Genomic DNA, 25190 nt, shown 5'->3' on the forward strand with positions numbered 1-25190 from the left:
GCACCACAACCCCCTCTCCACCATTCCCCTCCTACAATCCCCCATCAACCATCACCCACTCTCCCCGCCCCCCAATATCCACAACCATACCATGCCCAATGTACCATCGACCATCACCCAAACTAACTATATCCACTGGGATGCTTCTTCAAAATGAAAGTTAGAAATGTCATGCTCCTAACACTTACAATTTTTTGTATGTAAACACAAACCCTTGTGGTGAAACTTTAAGCCATTTGGACTAAATTTAGGGGTTGCACACGGAGTTTGTAATTTCACATATTTAGCTCGCCTAAATGTTTGGAGTTGATTATTTATTCTCCACTGCTATACTTGTGATTTTGACCATTACAGTTGACCTATGACCTTGCTATGTACTGCACATTTTGAAGTTGTTTCTAAGTTAATTGAACACAGTACAGCTGTACTTTGGTGTATGCAGTTGCTCTCATTGAAGAGTACAATCGTCTCCTGACAAGGGATGAACAACAAACCCAGTATCTGCTTCAAGTTGTGACAGAACATCGCAAGAGGTTTCCCGGATGCAGGAAATCAACGCTTATCGGGAACAACCATGAGTCACTGTACAACCCCTAAAACTCGATGTATTCAAAAAATATTTCACAGGCAGAAGGTTTACCTCAATACCAAAAAAATTAAAGGTTAGGAGTAAAACGATTCAATTTTTTTTTTTTGCCTTCTGTGTTTCCTTAGTGTTTCCATCACTAAGGACCACCCTAATCACCCCACACTCACAACCACGACCACCCAACACCTCTGCTCTCCCATGGCCCCACTCTCCCCTCTGACACGGACACGACACAGCACAGCACTCACGACACATTATGACACGGCACAGACACTACACACACGGCAAGACACGACACGGCACAGCACTTTAACAACACGACACACACTGGCACAGCACGAGCACAGACACAAATGGTGTCTTGTGAAAGTATGAAACTGGATGATCCTGTAACATACAGGACATGGGGTCAGCCTGCTAAGGTGCGCCAAAGCATTTGTCACCCATTTGGTCGGCGGTATCCAAGTGTGCTTGGGCGTTGTCTGTGCCTTATCGTGTCAGTGTTGTGCTGTGTCACGTCCATGCTGTACTTCTTCTGGACTAATATGACTGATTTATCAATACAAAATCCCTCAAACCGTCAACGGAACGGAAAAACAAAACATACCAATCTGCAGCGAACATGTTGTCATGTATGCAGTGCAAATGTTCACCGTTGTATCCCTACACCGGGACCGGGTTGTATCCCTACGCCAGAGCTCGGATGGCGCTGCTGTGAATCGGGCCTTGATTGGCAGAGTGAATAAACGCGTACGACAATTGATCGCAGTTTGTCGAGATACTTTACATGGCGACGAAGGTAAACATCTAGACCATGACATCTTTCGGCCATATCGATGAATTCGACCCTCATGAGGGGGATTTTGACACGTATTCTGAGCGTTTGTCTTTCTACTTCGAGGCGAACGGCATTGCGACCGAAGGCCTGATGAAGGCCGTCTTCCTGTCCGTTTGCGGAGGTGAGACGTTCACACTCGTTAAAAACCTGATTCGGCCTCGGACAATCCAGGAGCTCACGTATGCAGAGCTCAAGGCCGCTTTGAAGGAACATTGCAACCCATCTCCTTCAGTCATCCTGTGTCGGTTTAATTTTTACATGTGCAGACAGCAGCAAGGTCAGTCGATCGCAGACTTCATTGCACACCTCAAAAAACTGTCACATCTGTGTGAGTTTGGGGACACGATTGATGACATGCTTCGTGATTTGCTGGTGGTTGGCATGTCCGATGACCGCACTCGTAGACGCCTGCTTGCTGAGAGAAGACTGACGTTCCAAAATGCCAGAGACACCGCAATTTCCATGGAAAGTGCTGAACGCAACGCTACAAGCATCGGTGCCACTCGCTCATCTGGTACCAGCCCTGCTGTGAATCGGTTGGATCATGTTCAGCCACAACGTTGGAACAAGGCTCCTCGTCAGAAGCCAGTGCAGTCTCAAACCCACAACAACTGTTTTCGGTGCAACGGAAAGCACCCTCCGGAGACGTGTCGGTTCAAAGATGCCACCTGCCATTTCTGTTCGAAAACTGGCCATATTGCTCCAGCTTGCATCACTCGCAAATCGGGAAAAGGAAAAGCTGCTGACAAGATTCATCAGTTTATCGGTTCGGAGGAACCCGAGCTTGACCAGGTGAGCTCTGTTTCCGACAACTCAGAATCGTATGACCTGCTTCATATTGATTCTCACCATAGGCGGGACCCTCTTCTTGCCAATGTTGTCGTCAACAATCGACCATTGCAAATGGAGGTCGACACTGGTGCGGCCGTCTCGCTCATCAGCCATGCTGTTTTCACAAACCTGTGGAGTGATGCTGACCGACCCCATCTGAAACCTACTACCTATGGACTCTCCACCTATACAGGTGAGAAGATTGTTCCCTGCGGTACATGTGATGTCACGGTGGGCTACGATAACCGTGAGTTTCACCTACCCCTGATCGTCATTCCTGGAAAGGGCCCTTCCTTACTCGGCAGGAACTGGTTGAGCATAATTCGACTGAAGTGGGAAAGCATTCATCAACTCCGGGCAGCCAATGTTTCTCCTACCGCAGCATACACACTCAAAAATGTGCTGGATACGTACCCGGATGTCTTCAAGGATGAGCTTGGGACCTTGAAAGGACATACGGCTAAACTCAGGGTTGACCGGGATGCCAATCCTATATTTTGCAGGGCTCGCCCAGTCCCTTTCGCCCTGCGTGAGCGGATTGACAAGGAACTGGATCATCTTGAAAATCTGGGGATCATCGAGCAAATCCAGTATGCCGAATGGGCGGCGCCCATCGTTCCAGTCATAAAATCGGACCAGTCCATCCGCATATGTGGAGATTATAAAATGACCGTGAACAGGTGTTCTTCATTGGATAAATATCCAATCCCGAGGATCGAAGACCTCTATGCTCGTCTCACGGGAGGCAAGACTTTTACGAAACTCGATCTCAAATCCGCCTATCTACAGCTCTGCTTGGACGAGAATTCGAAACAGTATCTTACCATCAACACGCATCGTGGGTTGTATAGGTACCACCGACTTAGTTTTGGAGTGAAATCTGCACCTGGAATTTATCAGCGTGTCATGGACAGTTTGTTTGCCGCCGAACGCAACGTCGTTTGTTACCAGGATGATATTCTGGTTACTGGTCGTACGGACGCGGAACATCTACAGAACCTGGAGAGAGTTCTGAAGAAGATTTCGGACTCCGGCCTACGTTTGCGTCGAGACAAGTGCAAGTTTATGGTGCCATCAGTCACGTACCTGGGTCATACGATTGATGCCGAGGGTCTACACCCGACAGATGAGAAAGTCCGAGCTATCAAGGATGCTCCTTCTCCACGAGATGTGACCGAATTGAAGTCATACCTCGGTTTGCTTCAGTTCTATGGTCGTTACATCCCGAATGTGACCGACGTTTTGGGCCCCCTTTATCGGCTTTTGAGGAAAGGAGTCTCCTGGAGCTGGGGGTCTAGTGAACAATCAGCATTCCAGACCTCTAAGGATCTGCTCAAATCGTCCAATGTTCTCGTTCATTTTGATCCAGAGAAGGATCTTGTGCTGACATGCGATGCCTGTCGGTATGGAGTGGGGAGTGTATTATCGCACGTGATGCCTGATGGTACAGAAAGACCGGTTGCATTTGCATCCAGAACGTTGACCCCGGCAGAGAAAAACTATTCCCAACTTGACAAGGAAGGATTGGGAATCGTTTTCGGCGTTGGCAAATTTCGCCAGTACCTTCTTGGACATCATTTCACGATTCGCACTGATCACAAGCCGCTGATCAGTCTGTTTGGTCCAACTAAGGCGACATCTGACACACTACCACCCAGGATCATCCGCTGGTCCCTGTTTCTCGCTGCTTATGACTACACCATATGTTATAAGCCCGGTTCGTCTATCACAAATGCAGATGCCATGAGTCGGTTACCCCTTCCAGAATCCGTTGATGATTCCCCTACACCAGGATCCATTATCGCACTGATGGATCATCTGGAAGATTGTGCTGTCGATTCTGGCCAGATCCGCACTCATACTCGACGAGACCCCGTTCTGTCCAGAACTGTCCAGGCTGTACAGCTTGGATGGCATTTGCTACCTGAGGGTGACCCAGATTTTGCGGCTTTTAAAGCACGTAAAAACGAACTCAGCGTGGAAAATGGTTGCCTACTCTGGGGATGTCGTGTCGTGATCCCGAAAAATCTGCGTTCCAGGGTCATGGATGAAATCCATGACTGTCACCCCGGGATTGTGAAGATGAAGTCACTCGCCAGAAACTATGTGTGGTGGCCGAATCTTGATGCTGATATCGAACATCATGTTCGACATTGTTACCCCTGCCAGAGCACCCGGAATACACCTGCGAAAGCGCCACTGCATCCCTGGGAATGGCCCAGCGAACCGTGGCATCGCCTACATCTCGATTATGCCGGGCCTATTAACGGCAGCATGATTCTAATAATTACGGACGCGCACACAAAATGGATTGATGCCTATGTGACGCGTGGTACTACGTCAGCCATTGTCATCGAAAGACTCAGACGCTGTTTCGCCACTCATGGTCTGCCCAGGATGATCGTGAGTGATAACGGTTCGTGTTTTTCCAGTACCGAGTTTGCCAAGTTCACACGTCGGAACGGCATCAAACATAAGTTTGTCAGCCCACATCACCAGGCTTCAAATGGCTTGGCCGAACGATCCGTGGGAATCATCAAATCCGGATTGCAGAAACTTCAGGAGGGAACCCTGGAAACAAAGCTGTCTCGTCTCCTGTTCAAATACCGCATCACGCCACAATCAACAACCGGAGCAGCTCCGTCTGAGTTATTGATGAAACGACACTTGAGATCGACACTTGACAATCTCAAACCAGACATATCATCAAATGTTTATCAGAGCCAGCTTAATCAAAAGTTGGTGCACGATAAGACGTCCAACAGTCGATGTATCAACATTGGAGATCCAGTGTTTGCCCGAAATTTTGGTGCAGGTGCGACGTGGCTACCGGGAGACATCATCGAGAAGCCAGGTCCACTGTCCAGTGTGATTCGCCTGCAGGACGGCCGCAAAATTCGTCGACATCAGGACCACATAACCTACCGTCACTGTGAGTCGATGGAGCCTGCAGCATCGTCACAGTCAGGACAACAGTTCGACCCGCCACTGCCGGAGATCGTCGTGGCCGCTCCAGCCAGCTCGGATGCCCCGAAAACCTCTGCAAACGCTACACCCTTCGTGGAGACCAAAGGAATCACCTCGGACTCTGTATCCACTGGTACACCGCGACCCAAAGGAATCACCTCGGACTCTGTATCCACTGGTACACCGCGACGCTCAATGCGTGAGAGAAAAGCACCCGACCGGTTGAATCTTTGAAGATGTTTTTTTTTCACGTTGACACATGTTCTATTTTCACGTATTTTCATTATTCTCATAACCGTTTGCACACATATTTTCACATGTTTTGGAAATGTTGCTTTTGAAATGTCAATTCTGGAAATCTAGCACGTATATTGCTCTTGGTAATTTTGGACTTAAAGGGGAGGATGTCATGTATGCAGTGCAAATGTTCACCGTTGTATCCCTACACCGGGACCGGGTTGTATCCCTACGCCAGAGCTCGGATGGCGCTGCTGTGAATCGGGCCTTGATTGGCAGAGTGAATAAACGCGTACGACAATTGATCGCAGTTTGTCGAGATACTTTACACATGTGACCGGCATTTCCATCTGCATTAACACCGCCATCTTCAGGAACACCATCTTCGTCTGAATCGCTCGCACCTGCCTCAAAACATTACGGCTCGACAATTCCCCCAAAGGTGTTTCCATCACTAATTTTGTCTCCAGTCAATTTCTTCAAAATCCCACTGATCCGTTTGAACAAACTGAGAACCTTCAGAGTCGTTAATGATGGTGGAATCGGTATTGGAATCTGAGCTCGGAATACAACGTTCTCCATGTAAACCGCCATTTGGACCAAGTTGAGTTCATGATGTGACGTCACTGGCGAAATCGAAAATCCACGTTCTAGGGCTTTGTTTTGACACACTGTGATTGGCAAAAACAATTCAAAAGTATTTCCCTTCAAATTAGACCGTGATGAATGATATTCAATGGTTTTCAGAAAACAAATTATTTGCGTTTAGGTTCCCCTGAAGAAAATATTTTCTAATAAATAGGAGTTGCAGTTCCTTGAGCTCGGTCATGCTGATTCTGGACTCATCTGGTTTCCTTAAAGATAAGTACTCCCAGTCGTTTTGTGCGTTTTCTACTGTTTATTTTGCTGTGTCTGTGTTTACTTTGTGCTTCTACTTCCATTTCATTTGAAAATTTGGGAGTATTTGTCGGATTTTTCTTACCAGGGTTTTTGAGTCCGAACCTGTTCCCTAGTTAGCTGTTGTGTGTCCTCGTTCGTTGTTGGAGTGTCTCCCATACTAACCGAGTGCTTAAATACACCTCCACGTTCCTTCGGATTCCGCTCCACCTGGCTTCTTAATCTCCTTTAATGGGTCTTTGTTTTCCTCCTTTTGAAACCATTCTGCAATCTTTGTTCTTCCGGCTTCATTTTGGTGAATACCCAGACGGTCTGCACGGTTTTGTTTTAAAATGTATAAACGTCCTTCTCCAATGTTGTATTCTCTTTTCTATTGCAATTCACTCTCTTTTCTTTTCAAAAGGCTGTTTTCAAATCGCTCTTAAAATCATTCCGATTCAAAAAATGCAATCTTATTGTTCTTCCTTTCGACAATCTCTCAACTCCCCTTTATATCACACCTCCTCTATCATTTTCCAACGTATCTCTAACCTGAAAATCTCAATATCCTCAGTTTGCAATGGACGTTCGTGTTTCATGTACCGTTCCCTTTGTACATCTTCAGTGTCAAACCCTTCCCTGTCTCTTCCCTCCTCCACTTATACTCACCCATGTCAAACCCTTCCCTGTCTCTTCCCTCCTCTACTTGTACTCACCCATGTCAAACCCTTCCCTGTCTCTTCCCTCCTCTACTTGTACTCACCCATGTCAAACCCTTCCCTGTCTCTTCCCTCCTCTACTTGTACTCACCCGTATCCTACCAACCCAATCTCTTAACAGCGACCCACTTCATGTCCCCTCCCTCTACTCCCACCTACCCCCATTCCATCATTACCTTCCCCCTACCCCTCCCATTCAAAACTCCCCCTCATCCTTCCCTTAAAATCTCCCCCTCACCCTTCCCTTAAAATCTCTCCTCACCCCTCCCCTTCAAAACTCCCCCCTCACCCCTCCAAATCTCCCCCCTTACCCTTCCCTTCAAAACTCCCCCCTGGCATCTCCCCTTCAAACTCCCCCCTCACCCTTCCCCTTAACTCCCCCTCCCCCCCTTCCCCTCAAAACTCCCCCCTCAACCCTTCCCTTCAAAAATCCCCACTAAAACTCCCCTTCACCCCTTCCCTTCCAAACTCCACCTCAACCCTCCCCTTCAAATCTCCCATCTCACTCCTCAAAGTTGCCTCCTTCCCCTTCCTCTCTCTTCCAACTCATTCCTCCACCTCCTCCAATCTTCTACTTCCCTCTGCCCCCTCATATTACTCCTAACTGTGCCCCATCACCACCTAGCCTTTTGTCCTCCTTCGCCTCATATTTTGCCCACCTCCTTAACGGTATGGACCTTAAACATCCGAGGCCTTCGCTCAAACCTGACTGATCTCTACATTCAGGTTGCTTCTGACAATCCAGACTTAATCTGCTTTACAGAAACTTTCCTCCTTCAAGATGTCTCTGATTCCCTAATATCTCTTCCTGGTTACTCCCTCCTCCAGTATGATAGACCTGAGCCTCGTCCTGGTGGTGGGGTTGCTATCTTTATCAAAAACTCTCTTCCTCACTCTCCTTGCACTGCCCTCTCTCCACCTCACCCCCAGGAGTACCTCTGGCTATGGCTTCCTCTCTGCTCCCACCTTTTGCTCATATGTGTTCTGTACCGTCCCCCCAACAGTGATGACTCCATTTACATCTCCCTGTCTGACAACATGGACCAACTTATATCCACTCATCCCAACTCCCTCTTCCTCATTTGTGGTGACTTCAACAGTCATCATGCCAGCTGGCTGGGTGTGGGTATCTCTCTCACCAGGCATGGCACCTCAGCAAAGGACTTCTGCGACTCATTGGGACTGACACAATCTGTCAATTTCCCGACCCGAATCTCAGTCAATGGAGTATCTTCTCTTCCAGACTTGGTTATGACAAACTTCGCTGCAAATGTCTGCTGCTCTTCTTCTGCTCCAATCGGTTCTTCTGATCATGTGCTTGTTAAAGTGGACATCTCTCTGGCCATTCTCAGAGAGCCTCCTCAGTGTCGACGAGTCTGGCATTTCACTCAGGCCGAATGGCACGGTCTTCAAGCAGCCATCAATCATCTGGACTGGTCTCCCATCTCTACTGCCTCTGACATCAATTCTTCCTGGGAATTCTTCCAAAGCAAACTGCTCTCTCTCATGCACAGATTTATCCCATCTCGTCTTCAGTTGTCATACCCTTCCTCCTGTCCATGGTACACTGAAGCTTGTGGTGAGGACGTTGCCATGAAACAATTTGCCTTCGCCTCCTGGAAGGCTAATCCAACTGAAGGCAATCTCAGTTCCTTTCACAAAGCTCGGAAGAAGTGTGTGTCTACCCTCAGGAGAGCCAGGAAGCACTATCTCTCCACACTCAAGATTGAACTCTCAAACCCGTCCCCCTCCTCCAAATCCTGGTGGCATCTGGTCAAGTCTCTGGTGTTTGTTCCCCCTCCATCCCCTCCCTTACCTCAAATGGCTACACAGCTGACTCCGCACGTGGAAAAGCTGAATACCTAAACTCTGTGTTTGCCTCAAAATCTTGTGTCCCAAACCCATCTCTCTCTGTTCCCACCTTACCCAGTCATACCCAGTTGCTCCTGGACTCTGTGTCCTTCTCTCCAGACAAGGTGGAGAAGTTTCTGTCAAACCTCGACTCTGATTCTGCAACTGGACCAGACGGCATCAGCCCACAGGTCCTAATATAATAATAATAATAATAATTCATTTATTTTGTATAGCGCTTTTCCAGAAGCCCAAAGGCGCTTTGACAGAGTGGAAAACATAATGCATAACAATACATGAAAACAACAATTGCAAAAAGACAAGAATCAAGAAAACAAACAGCAGCGATATACGGCATATATATAAGACAAGAATCAAAAAGACAAGACAAGAATCAATAGGGAAATATTTAAAGCAAAAGGAGGGAGAAGGAGAAGAGATAGTCAGGGGTTAAATGCTGTGGGTTGAATGTTGAATGCAGCGTTGAACAGGTGGGTCTTTAGTGATGTTTTGAATGTGGTGAGTGAGGAGGAGTCTCTGATGGTGTGAGGTAGTGAGTTCCAGAGGGTGGGAGCAGCGATGGAGAAGGCCCTGTCCCCCCAGGATCTGAATTTGGTCCGGATGGAGGGGGTCAGGAGGTTGGTACCAGCAGAGCGGAGGTTGCGGGTGGGAGTGTGTCTGGAGAGGAGGTCAGCCAGGTAGGATGGGGCCAGGTTATGGAGGGCTTTGTATGTCAAGAGGAGGATTTTGTACTGGATTCTCTGGGGGATGGGGAGCCAGTGAAGCTTGTAAAGGACGGGGGTGATGTGGTCACGGGTCCGGGAATGAGTGAGTAGACGGGCAGCGGAGTTCTGAATGTATTGGAGTTTATTGGTGATTTTTGAGGGTGAACCATAGAGGAGGCTATTGCAGTAGTCCAGACGGGAGGTGATGAAGGCGTGGATGAGGGTTTCTGCAGCCGTGGAGGAGAGGGATGAGCGGAGACGGGCAATGTTTTTCAGGTGAAAGAAGGCTGACTTTGTGATCTGTTTAGTGTATTTGTCGAAGGAAAGGGTTTGGTCAAAGATGACGCCAAGATTCCGGATGTGAGGGGAGGTGGATACTGGGATACCGTCGATGTTGAGGGCAAAGTTATGGGTGGATTTTGTGAGCGTTTTTGGGCCAATGATGATTATTTCAGATTTATCACAGTTAAGCTTGAGGAAGTTGATTTGAAGCCAGGATTTTATTTCAGTGATGCAGTTTGTCAGGATAGAGTGGGTGTCGGTGGAGACGGACTTGGTGGAGATGAAAAGCTGGATGTCATCGGCGAAGCAGTGGAATTGGAGACCATGACGGCGGATTAAGTGACCGAGCGGGGACAGGTAAAGGATGAAGAGGAGGGGGCCAAGAACTGAACCTTGGGGGACACCTTGGGGGAGGGGAGCAGTGGGGGATTTGCAGTTATTGATGGAGATGAACTGGCATCTGTCAGAGAGGTATGATTTAATCCAAGAGAGGGCAGTGCCGGTGACGTTAAAGGTGGATTCAAGTCGGGTGAGGAGGATAGTGTGATCGATGGTGTCAAAGGCAGCGCTGAGGTCGAGGAGGACGAGAATGTTGAGGTTGCCAGCGTCAGAGGAGAGGAGAAGGTCGTTGGTGATTTTGAGGAGAGCAGTTTCAGTACTGTGGTTGGAGCGGAATCCGGATTGGAATGTTTCATACAAGTTATTGGCAGAGAGATGATGTTTGAGTTGAGTGGCTACAGCGCGTTCCAAAACTTTTGACAGAAAGGGTAGGTTGGAGATGGGTCTGAAGTTGTTTAGGGTGTCAGGGTTTAGACCAGGTTTTTTTAGAATGGGGGTAACAGCAGCAATTTTGAGGGAAGGTGGGACGATGCCTGTAGACAGGGAGGAGTTTATTGTTGCAATGATAAGTGGAGAGAGAGCAGGGAGGGAGGCTTTGACAAAGCTGGAGGGGATGGGGTCAAGAGTGCAGGTGGCAGTTTTCATTCCTATGAGGAGTTCAGAGAGGTCAGTAGGAGAGATTGGGGAGAACCGAGACAGGGGATGGCAGGACAAGGGGGGGCAGGTGGTTGGAGGGGGAGCGGGTGCGGCGGTGGTCAAGCTGTTGTAGATGTTGTCAATTTTGCGTTGGAAGAAAGAGAGGAAGGAGATGCAGTTGTCTACTGTGAATGACTGGGTGGTGGTGTTCAGGGGGCGGAGGAGTTTGTTTATTGTCGAGAAGAGTGCTTTTGGGTTTCCGGAGCCAGAGTGGATAATTTGAGAGTAGTAGGCAGAGCGGGCGCGGGAGAGGGCATCTTTGTAGTGTTGTATGTGGTCCTTGTAGGCTTGGGAGTGAACTGTGAGACCCGTTTTATTGCGGAGTCTTTCAAGTTGGCGAGCACGAGTTTTCATCAGGTGGAGTTCAGGGGTAAACCAGGGAGCAGAATGGGTGAAAGAAACTGTTTTGGTTTTTACAGGCGCAAGCTGGTCAAGGCAGGAGGAGAGAGTGTGGTTGTAGTAGTCAGTGAGGTCGGAAGGGGTGTGGAGGTCAATGAAGGGAGAAGTGGACATTTTTTCAGAGAGGGTGGATGAGAATGAGGTAGGTGAAAGAGCGTTTAGCTTACGGAAGTTGATTGTGCGATAATGCCTTGGTGTTGGGGCGGGGATGTTGATGGTCAGAGTGATGGCTAAGTGGTCAGAGAGGGTGAGGTCGGAGCCATAGAGATGGTGCAAATTTAATCCAGTGGAGCAGACAAGGTCCAAAATGTGACCACGGATATGGGTAGGAAAGTCGACATGTTGAGTGAGGTTAAAGCAGGTGAGTAAATCAGTGAAGTCAGTGGTTATTGTGGAGTCAGTGGAGTCCATGTGGATATTGAAATCACCAAGGAGAAGGATTGAGGGGGAGAGGGAACATAGCTGGGTCAGAAAGTAGGAGAAGTCAGACAGGAATGATGGGTGTGGTTTGGGAGGGCGGTAGACGACAGCCATGACTGACTGCGTGTGACCAGAGAGTTTTAAAGCCAGGTGTTCAAATGATGGAGCAGATGAGATGGAGATGAGGTTGGTCTTGATGTCTTGACGGTGGATAACGGCAATTCCACCACCTCGGCCCTCCGAGCGTGGTTTATTGACGTAGGAATATCCATTGGGTGTGGTGAGGTTGAGTGTGTAGTAGTCCAGAGGTTGTTGCCAGGTTTCGGTGAGACAGAGAAAGTCCAGTTTGTTATCCAGGATGTATTCGTTCAGGATGAGGCATTTATTGTTGAGGGACCGGGTGTTGAACAGGGTGAGCTTGATGTTGTTTTGAACAGCAGGGATGAATTCAGGTGATTTAGCCAGGGTTCGTAGGCAAGAGGTGCGATCGTGTGGGTTGCTGTGACCAGGTGCGCTGGGACGAAGAGTGAGAGTGCGCTGAGCCGACCAGAGGACGGGGATGGAGTGACCTGATTGCAAATAAACAAACTTGCGACCGGAGCCACGGTGAATGTACCTGGGTCGTCGGAGGAGTCCATTTGATTTGATGGCAGAGATGCATGATGGGGTGGAGCGGTTATTGAGCAGAAGAAGCCTTGCGGCGGAGTACTTCAGAGCCATGCCAGGCAGGAGCGAAGGGACGAGTACGAGGCCAAGGTCGAGGAGGCAAAGCGGCAAACGCAGCGGCAAACGCAGCGGCAAACGCAGCGGCAAACGACTGCAGCCGCTAATCAAGACCACAGCGGCAAACAAGGCCACAAGGCCACCGGCAAACAAGGCCACGGCCACAATCAACGGGAGCGGGCCTTTCGAATTCCGTATTCCGTACCATCAAAAGCAGATTCCGTTATCCAGCCGGAGAACACGCGGCACGTGCGGGTGTGAAAAGGCAGGACAGGTGTGAGATGTCAGGTCAGAAAGGTAGAAGCAGACCCTGTACATCCATCCAGTCGGAGAAGCGGCGAATATGCAACGCCAGCGTCCTCTCGCAACCGAACCCGGAAGTGACAATATCCTGCTCTGCCGCTCTATCTCACCCTCTCTCTGTTCTCTTCACCCTCTCTTTTGCTCATGGTGATCTACCATCTGCTTGGAAATCAGCCAACATTTCCGCTTTACACAAGAAAGGTGCAAAAACAGATCCTTGCAATTACAGACCAATCGGCCTGCTCCCAATATTCAGCAAGGTCATGGAATCGATCATCGCTTCTGACATCAAATCCCTCCTCTTCTCCAATGGCTTGATCTCAGATCATCAATTTGGATTCAGACCAGGTCACTCTACTCTGGACATGCTGCTTCTGCTGTCTCAACAATGGATGGAGGTCCTCAACGCCAAACAGGAAATTAGAGCTGTCTCCCTTGACATATCACGTGCCTTCGATACAGTCTGGCACCCCGCTCTGCTCACCAAACTCTCCTCCTATGGTATCCACGGAAATCTCCATGCATGGCTTGCGGACTTCCTCTCTGATTGCAGTCAATGTGTGGCACTGAATGGAATTCTCTCATCTCCCCTTCCTGTTCAGGCTGGAGTTCCTCAAGGCAGTGTTCTGGGCCTATGCTCTTTCTGGTCTTCATTAATGATCTCTCCGCCTCTCTGAAAATCCTCTCTGTCTGTTTGCTGCTGACTCCTCTCTCTGCCCCTCCATACCTCAACCCTCAGATCGGCAGTCTGCAGCCTCTTCACTCTCTGCAGACCTGGTCAAAATCACAGACTGGTCAAACAAGTGGAACATGTCTTTCAATCCTGACAAATCTCACACTCTCACTTTTTCCCTCCGAAAAGACCGTCTGGAAAACCCTCCCATATATTTTCTCAACAATCATCTCGAAGAAGTTCTGTCGCTCAAGCTTTTGGGTCTCATGATCTGTCATGACTCATGATCTTTCCTTTTCTTTCCTCCAAAGCCAGTCGCCGACTGGGTATCCTCCGCCATGCGAAGTCCTTCCTGGGCACTTCTGAGCTCCTCGCCACATACAAAGCTTTATTCCGCAGCTCATTGGAGTCCTGCTCTCCCCTCTGGGGTGGTGCACCTGCCTCACACCAAGCTCGGCTTCACGCTGTAGAAACCAAAGCATTCAGAATCATTGGAATCTCCTGCGATGAAGCTGATTCTGAGGGCATTTCACTCTCTCCCCACAGGCAGGTTGGTGGTCTTTTCGTCTTCTACCGACTCCTATCCGGCCTAGCTCCCCAGCTCTGTCTGTGCTCTGCCCCTAAATATTCCTGCAGGTCGCACAAGTTCTGCCAGCAACCCTCTTCTGGTGAAACTACCAAAATCTAGGCTCTCTGCTCACCTTCATTCTTTCATTCCTCTTTTCTCCCGCCTCTGGAACAAACTCCCTCACTGTCTTCAATCCCACTCCTCCCTCCAGATCTTCAAAACAGCTGTTCACCACCATCTCATATCTTCCCCCATCAAAAACCTTGATCTTTTCTACCCCTGTTAATCCACTCCAACCCCACCTCCTTCAAATACCGTTTTCTTTCCTGAAATCCCCTGTAGTGTCCATCTTGTTTATCCCGTGTAACCCGCCCCAGCCCTGTCTCTTCCACAGATCTCCTGATGTCCCTGTTCTCTACTGCTGTTGTGCTTTGCTCTCTCTCACCATCTTGTCTCCCACTCCCTTTATCATATGTTCTATGTGTTTGCTCTTATATGAGCCTTGACTGAGTATACAAAAAAATTATATTTTTGGCAGTGTATTCAGGCTTCGGCATGTTCCCAAGTTGTTACCTTCGTACAGGTACAGAGTAGAGTGTTGCACAAAATGAAAGGGAAGGCTCCAAACGTACCTAGATATTCCACGCCATAATAAGCAAACATTAGCGGGGATAGGGATTGGACACGTGCAGAATACTGTCGACCCGACTCCACCATGGTCCGACACAGCAGAGCAGCCTGGTTTGGGGGCAGCACCTGCACAAGGGCAAAGACACCAGGTAAGGTTTGAGAATGAAAAATCTTATTGTGTGGGGGTGAGAAACAAGGAAATCATTTTGAGTGCTCAATACTTAAATAATGCACTGAGCACTTTCACCTGAGCAATAGCTCACCCATGATTGTTACCATTGCTGAGGAGTAAGCAGGGATGTGGATAACGTATTCGTTTGATGGCAGAAAGCACGAGACATCAAGTCATTCAAACCAGACCCGCCCAAACCTAATTGTTCGGAAGTCTTTGCTGCTAGGCCTTTGTACATGAATGTTTTTACTGCTGTGCTTGCAAATGTTTTCATGCAATCTGTTGATGGGGGTGGTGGGGCCTGTGGCCATAAATCCTCACCCACCGGGGCCCACCATTCACCCCCTCACAGCTCCCGGCACCAAAACTCTATTTGGAAGTCATAGCTGCCCTACATAGTTTTTATCGCGAGTCAGTTTTGTCGCATTCTGTCCTCCACAGGCTTCAGCTTATTATCGAGCTCAAAAGGCGACATGAAGAGGAGCAGGACACAAGGTCCACTTTATACAAAAAGTAACGCCGCGGTGTTAATGTTGTTTGGATACAGCCTTGGTGGCTGCTGGTTTGGCATTGGCATCCTCTCCACCGTTATCGCAGCCCCGATAGTTATTGAAATGAAAGCCGCCACACTGACATGTGGGCTACTCGGTGTGGCTGGCAAATATGTCAGCCGCCGCCATCAAGGCCACAAAGCATCACGAGATTGGTGTACTCGCCGAGGCAAAATTCAACACGATCTCAGACCATGTGTCTGCCTCACTGCAAGATGGAAGGATTTGTGAGGAGGAATCCTGGCTCCTTCTTGGAGAGATTGAAAAGCACACCCAGATGAAGTGCCAGATCCATTCAGGGGCACAAAAGGCACATAGTGCCTTGGAAATTGATGAGGCGACAAAAACACCCTTATTGAGCCTGGTGGTGTCCCCATTATCCTGCCACATCTCTCGACTAAATGTGTGGAAACACCCTTATTGAGCCTGGTGGTGTCCCCATTATCCTGCTACATCTCTCGCCTAAATGTGCGGAAACACCCTTATTGAGCCTGGTGGTGTCCCCATTATCCTGCCACATCTCTCGCCTAGATGTGTGGAAACACCCTTATTGAGCCTGGTGGTGTCCCCATTATCCTGCCACATCTCTCGCCTAAATGTGCGGAAACACCCTTATTGAGCCTGGTGGTGTCCCCATTATCCTGCCACATCTCTCGCCTAAATGTGCGGAAACACCCTTATTGAGCCTGGTGGTGTCCCCATTATCCTGCCACATCTCTCGCCTAAATGTGTGGAAACACCCTTATTGAGCCTGGTGGTGTCCCCATTATCCTGCCACATCTCTCGCCTAAATGTGTGGAAACACCCTTATTGAGCCTGGTGGTGTCCCCATTATCCTGCCACATCTCTCGCCTAAATGTGTGGAAACACCCTTATTGAGCCTGGTGGTGTCCCCATTATCCTGCCACATCTCTCACCTAGATGTGCGGAAACACCCTTATTGAGCCTGGTGGTGTCCCCATTATCCTGCCACATCTCTCGCCTAAATGTGCGGAAACACCCTTATTGAGCCTGGTGGTGTCCCCATTATCCTGCCACATCTCTCCTCTAGATGTCCGGAAACACCCTTATTGAGCCTGGTGGTGTCCCCATTATCCTGCCACATCTCTCACCGAGATGTGCGGAAACACCCTTATTGAGCCTGGTGGTGTCCCCATTATCCTGCCACATCTCTCCTCTAGATGTCCGGAAACACCCTTATTGAGCCTGGTGGTGTCCCCATTATCCTGCCACATCTCTCACCTAGATGTGTGGAAACACCCTTATTGAGCCTGGTGGTGTCCCCATTATCCTGCCACATCTCTCACCTAGATGTGCGGAAACACCCTTATTGAGCCTGGTGGTGTCCCCATTATCCTGCCCCACATCTCACCTAGATGTGCGGAAACACCCTTATTGAGCCTGGTGGTGGACCCCATTATCCTGCCACATCTCTCCTAGATGTGTGGAAACACCCTTATTGAGCCTGGTGGTGGACCCCATTATCCTGCCACATCTCTCATCTAGATGTCTGGAAACACCCTCATTGAGCCTGGTGGTGTCCCCATTATCCTGCCACATCTCTCATCTAGATGTCCGGAAACACCCTTATTGAGCCTGGTGGTGTCCCCATTATCCTGCCACATCTCTCACCTAGATGCCCAGAAACACCCTTATTGAGCCTGGTGGTGTCCCCATTATCCTGCCACATCTCTCATCTAGATGTCCGGAAACACCCTTATTGAGCCTGGTGGTGTCCCCATTATCCTGCCACATCTCTCACCTAGATGCCCGGAAACACCCTTATTGAGCCTGGTGGTGTCCCCATTATCCTGCCACATCTCTCACCTAGATGTCCGGAAACACCCTCATTGAGCCTGGTGGTGGACCCCATTATCCTGCCACATCTCTCATCTAGATGTCCGGAAACACCCTTATTGAGCCTGGTGGTGTCCCCATTATCCTGCCACATCTCTCATCTAGATGTCCGGAAACACCCTTATTGAGCCTGGTGGTGTCCCCAGTATCCTGCCACATCTCTCACCTAGATGCCCGGAAACACCCTATTGGGCCTGGTGGTGTCCCCATTATCCTGCCACAACTCTCACCGAGATGTGCGGAAACATCCTTATTGGGCCTGGTGGTGTCCCCATTATCCTGCCACAACTCTCACCTAGATGTGCGGAAACACCCTTATCGGGCCTGGTTAAGTCCCCGAGACCTTTCTGTAACCACATCCAGGTGTGTGCAAGCAACGTTATTGACCCTCATGGTGCTGTCCCCATGATCGTGGTACCACTCTCATCTACGTGTGTGCAAACACCCTGGGAATCAATTACTGTGACTGCAATGGCAAGCGTTGTGTAAGCTAGTTGATGTAAACATATGAGGTTACTTCCTGCACATTACAAGGGTCACGTACCTCGATCCCCGTGTCCCGCTGTAAGATCAGTGCTCCCATGAGATACCCAGCCCGTCCCACAAATAACTCGTCCGATCCACAGGACAAGAAGGACATCGGTTCACACGTGCGAGCCAGGCTCGCATAACGGTCTACGAACTTCCGAACTTCATCCATCTTTCCAGAAAGGTTGTTCACCTTGGGAAGGAGGTGTTGGGAAAGTAGAGGTGGGGTGAGGGTATGGCAGGTAAACAGTGCAAGAAAAGTAAACAGTGCAAGAAAAGTGACCAGTGCAAGAAAAGGGAGTTGGAGAAAGTGAGATGAGAGGTGAGGCAAGTGAAGATGGAGGCGAAGATGTATGAGTGAGAGCATGGGGCAATTCTGCATGTGTAATATGTGCATGGGGCCTGCACCTTCATCCGGCAATCACTCCCACCCCTTACAGCGTGAGGACTCGCATCGGTCACGTGTTTGTGCCATTCAGGTGGAGGGGAGGTGGGAGAGGGAGAGAAAGGTGGGGCTGACTGAAGAGGTACATGGGGTGGGGGTGTGGCTGTTCAGAGAGGAGTGATGGTGTGTGGATGAAAATGTTCAGAGAAGTGTGGCTGGTCGGAGAGGTACGTGAAGAGGAAGGAGGGGGATGAATGTGGTTGATTGAAGAGGGGCGTGGGGTGCCTGTTCGGAGAGGAGTGTTGTTGGGGTGTGTGTGGCTGTTTGGAGAGGGGTGTGTGGGTGGGTGGCAGTTCGGAGAAGGGTGCGGAGGTGGGTTGGGGGTCAGCTTGGAGAGAGAGAGGGGTAGAGGTGGCAATTTGGAAAGGGAGAGGGGAAGAGGTGGCAATTTGGAGAGGGAGAGGAGTGGAGGTGGCAATTTGGAGAGGGAGAGGGGCAGAGGTGGCAATTTGGAGAGGGAGAGCTGTCGGGTGGAAGTTTGGAGAGGGAGAGCTGTAGGGGTGGCAATTTGGAGATGAAGAGGGGTAGAAGTGGCAGCTTGGAGAGGGAGAGGGATAGGGGTGGCAGTTTGGAGAGGGAGAGGGGTAGAGGTGGCAATTTGGAGAGGGAGAGGGGTAGAGGTGGAAGTTTGGAGAGGGAGAGCTGTAGGGGTGGCAATTTGGAGATGAAGAGGGGTAGAAGTGGCAGCTTGGAGATGAAGAGGGGTAGAGGTGGCAGCTTGGAGAGGGAGAGGGGTAGAGGTGTAAGTTTGGAATGGGAGTGGGGTAGGGTGGAAATTTGGAGAGGGAGAGGGGTAGAGGTGGAAGTTTGGAATGGGAGAGGGGTAGGGTGGAAATTTGGAGAGGGAGAGGGGTAGAGGTGGCAATTTGGAGAGGGAGAGGGGTAGAGGTGGCAATTTGGAGAGGGAGAGGGGTAGGGTGGAAATTTGGAGAGGGAGAGGGGTAGAGGTGGCAATTTGGAGAGGGAGAGGGGTAGAGGTGGAAGTTTGGAATGGGAGAGGGGTAGGGTGGAAATTTGGAGAGGGAGAGCTGTAGGGGTGGACGTTTGGAATGGGAGAGGGGTAGGGTGGCAGTTTGGAGAGGGAGAGGGGTAGGGGTGGCAGTTTGGAGAGGGAGAGGGGTAGGGGTGGCAATTTGGAGAGGAAGAGGGGTAGAAGTGGCAGTTTGGAGAGGGAGAGGGTAGAGGTGGAAGTTTGGAATGGGAGAGGGGTAGGGTGGCAGTTTGGAGAGGGGTAGGGGTGGCAGTTTGGAGAGGAAGAGGGGTAGCGGTGGCAATTTGGAGAGGCGGAGGGGTAGAAGTGGCAGTTTGGAGAGGGAGAGGGTAGAGGTGGAAGTTTGGAATGGGAGAGGGGTAGGGTGGCAGTTTGGAGAGGGGTAGGGGTGGCAGTTTGGAGAGGAAGAGGGGTAGCGGTGGCAATTTGGAGAGGAAGAGGGGTAGAGGTGGCAATTTGGAGAGGAAGAGGAGTAGAGGTGGAAGTTTGGAGAGGGAGGGGGGTAGAGGTGGAAATTTGGAGAGGGAGAGGGGTAGAGGTGGCAATTTGGAGAGGGAGAGTGGTAGAGGTGGCAATTTGGAGAGGGGGAGGGGTATAGGTGGCAATTTGGAGAGGGAGAGGGGTAGAGGTGGCAATTTGGAGAAGAAGAGGGGTAGAGGTGGCAATTTGGAGTGAGAGCTGTAGGGTGGAAGTTTGGAGAGGGAGAGGGGTAGGGGGGCAATTGGGAGAGGGAGAGGGGTAGAGGTGGCAATTTGGAGAGGGAGAGGGGTAGGGGGGGGGGGAAATTGGGAGAGGGAGAGGGAGAGGGGTAGAGGTGGCAATTTGGAGAGGGAGAGGGGTAGAGGTGGAAATTTGGAGAGGGAGAGCTGTAGGGGTGGAAATTTGGAGAGGGAGAGGGGTAGAGGTGGCAGTTTGGAGAGGGAGAGGAGTAGAGGTGGCAGTTTGGAGAGGGAGAGGGGTAGCAGTGGCAATTTGGAGAGCGAGAGGGGTAAAGGTGGCAGTTTGAAGAGGGAGAGGGGTAGAGGTGGCAGTTTGGAGAGGGAGAGGAGTAAAGGTGGCAATTTGGAGAGGGAGAGCTGTTGGGATGGCAAATTGGAGAAGGAGAGGGGTAGAGGTGGCAATTTGGAGAGGGAGACGGAGAGGGGTAGAGGTGGCAATTTGGAGCGGGAGAGGGGTAGACGTGGCAATTTGGAGAGGGAGAGGGGTAGAGGTGGCAATTTGGAGAGGGAGAGCTGTCGGGTGGAAGTTTGGAGAGGGAGAGGGGTAGGGGGCAATTGGGAGAGGGGTAGAGGTGACAATTTGGAGAGGGAGAGGGGTAGAGGTGGAAATTTGGAGAGGGAGAGGGGCAGGGGTGGCAGTTTGGAGAGGGAGATGGGTAGGGGTGGCAGTTTGGAGAGGGAGAGGTAGGTAGGGGTCTGTTGGAGAGGGAGAGGGGTAGGGGTGGCAGTTTGGAGAGGTAGAGGGGTAGGGGTGGCAGTTTGGAGAGGGAGCGGGGCAGGGGTGGCAGTTTGGAGAGTGAGAGGGGCAGGGGTGGCAGTTTGGAGAGGGAGAGGGAGGTAGGGGTCTGTTTGGAGAGGGAGAGGGGTAGGGGTGGCAGTTTGGAGAGGGAGAGGGGCAGGGGTGGCAGTTTGGAGAGGAAGAGGGAGGTAGGGGTGGTTGGAGAGGGAGAGGGGTAGGGGTGGCAGTTTGGAGAGGGAGAGGGGTAGAGGTGTCAGGGTGGCAGTTTGGAGAGGGAGAGGGAGGTAGGGGTCTGTTTGGAGAGGGAGAGGGGTAGAGGTGGCAACTTGGAGAGGGAGAGCTGTAGGGTGGAAGTTTGGAGAGGGAGAGGGGTAGGGGGGGAATTTGGAGAGGGGTAGAGGTGGCAATTTGGAGAGGGAGAGGGGTAGAGGTGGCAATTTGGAGAGGGAGAGGGGCAGGGGTGGCAGTTTGGAGAGGGATAGGGGTAGGGGTGGCAGTTTGGAGAGGGAGAGGGGCAGGGGTGGCAGTTTGGAGAGGGAGAGGGAGGTAGGGGTCTGTTCGGAGAGGGAGAGGAAGGTAGGGGTCTGTTTGGAGAGGGAGAGGGGTAGAGGTGTCGGGGTGGCAGTTTGGAGAGGGAGAAGGAGAGGGGTAGGGGGGTCAGTTTGGAGAGGGGAAGGGGTGGCAGTTCGGAGAGGGAGTGGGGTAGAGGTGTCGGGGTGTCAGTTTGGAGAGTGAGAGGGGTAGGGGCGTCAGTTTGGAGAGGGAGAAGGAGAGGGGTAGGTGGATCAGTTTGGAGAGGGAGAGGGGTATGGGGGCAGTTTGGAGAGGGAGAGGGGTAGGGGGGGAAGTTTGGAGAGGGAGAGGAGTAAGCGGGGCAGTTTGGAGAGGGAGAGGAGTAGGGGGGTCAGTTTGGAGAGGGAGAGGGGTAGGGGTGGCAGTTTGGAGAGGGAGAGGGATAGGGGTGGCAGTTTGGAGAGGGAGAGGGGTAGGCGGGGGCAGGTTGGAGAGCGAGGGAGGGGTGGAGATTTAAGTGAATATTTGCAAACCCGACCGGAAATGAGAAATGAAAGTTACCAGAGCAGCTACTAAATAGGCTCCAGCTCCACCAAGAAGGAAACCCGCACGGGTTTTTGGGTCCCTCTCGGAATCTGCCCAGTGGACGCCCACATTGGCCAGCAGTGTCGCGCGCTCGAGGTAGGCCACAGCCTCGGAAGTGGGAAAGAGGCCGCTCCGAGCCGCCCGATAGAGTGCGTACGCCACACCAGGGGTGCCGACATATGTTCCCCCATCGCACGCGTTCACACCTGTGGAAAGGAAACCTCGGGTGAAACCTCGAGAAAGTCCTAACTGCAGAGATATCGTTTGATCTGCACCCTGAGGCGTCATTCATTTATTATTTACATCTGAGAGTATTATGCACCCTGATGCATTCTCCAAACTGCCCGTACCCCTACCCCTCTCCCTCTCCCTCTCCCTCTCCAAACTGCCCCGTACCCCTCTCCCTCTCCAAACTTCCCCCCCTACCCCTCTCCCTTTCCAAACTGCCCCCTACCCCTCTCCCTCTGCAAACTGCCACCCCTACCCCTCTCCCTCTGCAAACTGCCACCCCTACCCCTCTCCCTCTCCCTCTCCAAACTGCCCCCCTACTCCTCTCCCTCTCCAAACTGCCCCCCTACTCCTCTCCCTCTCCAAACTGACCCCTCTCCCTCTCCAAACTGCCACCCCTATCCCTCTCCCTCTGCAAACTGCCACCCCTAACCCTCTCCTTCTGCAAACTGCCACCCCTACCCCACTTCCTCTGCAAACTGCCACCCCTAACCCTCTCCCTCTGCAAACTGCCACCCCTATCCCTCTCCCTCTGCAAACTGCCACCCCTAACCCTCTCCTTCTGCAAACTGCCACCCCTACCCCACTCCCTCTGCAAACTGCCACCCCTAACCCTCTCCCTCTGCAAACTGCCACCCCTAACCCTCTCCCTCTGCAAACTGCCACCCCTACCCCTCTCCCTCTGCAAATTTCCACCCCTAACCCTCTCCCTCTCCAAACTGCCACCCATAACCCTCTCCCTCTGCAAACTGCCACCCCTAACCCTCTCCCTCTCCAAACTGCCACCCCTCTCCCTCTCCCTCTGCAAACTGCCACCCCTATCCCTCTCCCTCTGCAAACTGCCACCCCTAACCCTCTCCTTCTGCAAACTGCCACCCCTACCCCACTCCCTCTGCAAACTGCCACCCCTAACCCTCTCCCTCTGCAAACTGCCACCCCTAACCCTCTCCCTCTGCAAACTGCCACCCCTACCCCTCTCCCTCTGCAAACTTCCACCCCTAACCCTCTCCCTCTCCAAACTGCCACCCCTACCCCTCTCCCTCTCCAAACTGCCACCCATAACCCTCTCCCTCTGCAAACTGCAAACTGCCACCTCTAACCCTCTCCCTCTCCAAACTGCCACCCCTAACCCTCTCCCTCTGCAAACTGCCACCCCTAACCCTCTCCCTCTCCCTCTGCAAACTGCCACCCCTAACACTCTCCCTCTCCAAACTGCCACGCCTAACCCTCTCCCTCTCCCTCTCCAAACTGCCACGCCTAACCCTCTCCCTCTGCAAACTGCCACCCCTAACCCTCTCCCTCTGCAAACTGCCACCCCTAACCCTCTCCCTCTCCAAACTGCCACGCCTAACCCTCTTCCTCTCCCTCTCCCTCTGCAAACTGCCACCCCTAACCCTCTCCCGCTCCAAACTGCCACCCCTAACCCTCTCCCTCTCCCTCTCCAAACTGCCACCCCGACCCCTCTCCCTCTCCAAACTGCCACCCCTACCCCTCTCCCTCTCCAAACTGCCACCCATAACCCTCTCCCTCTGCAAACTGCCACCTCTAACCCTCTCCCTCTCCAAACTGCCACCCCTAACCCACTCCCTCTCCCTCTCCAAACTGCCACCCCTCTCCCTCTCCCTCTCCCTCTCCCTCTCCAAACTGCCACCCCTACCCTCTCCCTCTCCAAACTGCCACCCATAACCCTCTCCCTCTGCAAACTGCCACCTCTAACCCTCTCCCTCTCCAAACTGCCACCCCTAACCCTCTCCCTCTGCAAACTGCCACCCCTAACCCTCTCCCTCTGCAAACTGCCACCCCTAACCCTCTCCCTCTGCAAACTGCCACCCCTAACCCTCTCCCTCTCCAAACTGCCAAGCCTAACCCTCTCCCTCTGCAAACTGCCACCCCTACCCCTCTCCCGCTGCAAACTTCCACCCCTAACCCTCTTCCTCTCCAAACTGTCACCCCTAACCCTCTCCCTCTGCAAACTGCCACCCCTAACCCTCTCCCTCTGCAAACTGCCACCCCTACCCCTCTCCCTCTGCAAACTTCCACCCCTAACCCTCTCCCTCTCCAAACTGCCACCCATAACCCTCTCCCTCTGCAAACTGCCACCCCTAACCCTCTCCCTCTGCAAACTGCCACCCCTAACCCTCTCCCTCTCCAAACTGCCACCCCTAACCCTCTCCCTCTGCAAACTGCCACCCCTAACCCTCTCCCTCTGCAAACTGCCACCCCTAACCCTCTCCCTCTGCAAACTGCCACCCCTAATCCTCTCCCTCTGCAAACTGCCACCCCTAACCCTCTCCCTCTGCAAACTGCCACCCCTAACCCTCTCCCTCTGCAAACTGCCACCCCTAACCCTCTCCCTCTGCAAACTGCCACCCCTAACCCTCTCCCTCTGCAAACTGCCACCCCTAACCCTCTCCCTCTCCAAACTGCCACCCCTAACCCTCTCCCTCTGCAAACTGCCACCCCTAACCCTCTCCCTCTGCAAACTGCCACCCCTAACCCTCTCCCGCTCCAAACTGCCACCCCTAACCCTCTCCCGCTCCAAACTGCCACCCCTAACCCTCTCCCTCTCTCTCATCTAAGGCTCTGCATCCTGAGGTGTATTAGTATTACACAATAATCACGTCCCTGCACCGAGGCGTCATTCAACATGACAAGATTATCTTAAATAGAATTGTCGGGTTAGATTTGTTGTGGGAAGGGAAAAGTTAGCTTCATGGGAGGAGGAATTAACCTCATTGTAGGGTTGGAGGTGCAGCAGTGTTATTTTTATGGAGGGGGGAGGAGGGTTAGCCTTGTGAGGGAGGGGAGGGGCAGGAGGGTTAGCTTTATCGGGGGGAGGAGGTTAGCCTTGTGAGGGAGGGCAGGAGGGTTAGCTTTATCGGGGGGAGGAGGTTAGCCTTGTGAGGGAGGGGAGGGCAGGAGGGTTAGCTTTATCGGGTGAACGAAGTTAGCCTTGTGAGGGAGGGGAGGGGCAGGAGGGTTAGCTTTATCGGGGGGAGGAGGTTAGCCTTGTGAGGGAGGGGAGGGCAGGAGGGTTAGCTTTATCGGGTGAACGAAGTTAGCCTAATCGTGGAGGTAGGTTATCCTCGCCGTTGAAGTCAGTCTCGTTGAGACGCAGAGGTTAGCTTTATCTGGGGCGAGGAAGGGGGGGAAGGTTACCTTCGGGAGCGGGGGAGCGAGTTTCTGGTGGGAAAGG

At 51.7% G+C, this 25190-nt stretch overlaps 1 protein-coding gene across 1 annotated transcript in view; it reads right to left on the minus strand.

The window, feature by feature from the left end:
- Positions 1 to 25190, minus strand: part of LOC144888887 (lanC-like protein 3) — a 34880-nt gene that overhangs the window by 7398 nt on the left and 2292 nt on the right. Inside the window, exons 2-4 of the mRNA XM_078768546.1 lie at positions 21743 to 21972; positions 17791 to 17967; positions 14669 to 14792 (exon numbers count right to left, since the gene is read on the minus strand). Coding sequence (XP_078624672.1) covers positions 14669 to 14792; positions 17791 to 17967; positions 21743 to 21972 — 531 coding nt within the window. The remainder of the gene's footprint in view (positions 1 to 14668; positions 14793 to 17790; positions 17968 to 21742; positions 21973 to 25190) is intronic.

The sequence above is a fragment of the Myxine glutinosa genome, chromosome 14, assembly GCF_964187855.1.
Source record: "Myxine glutinosa chromosome 14, kmMyxGlut1.1, whole genome shotgun sequence".
In the NCBI taxonomy this organism is placed as follows: domain Eukaryota; kingdom Metazoa; phylum Chordata; class Myxini; order Myxiniformes; family Myxinidae; genus Myxine; species Myxine glutinosa.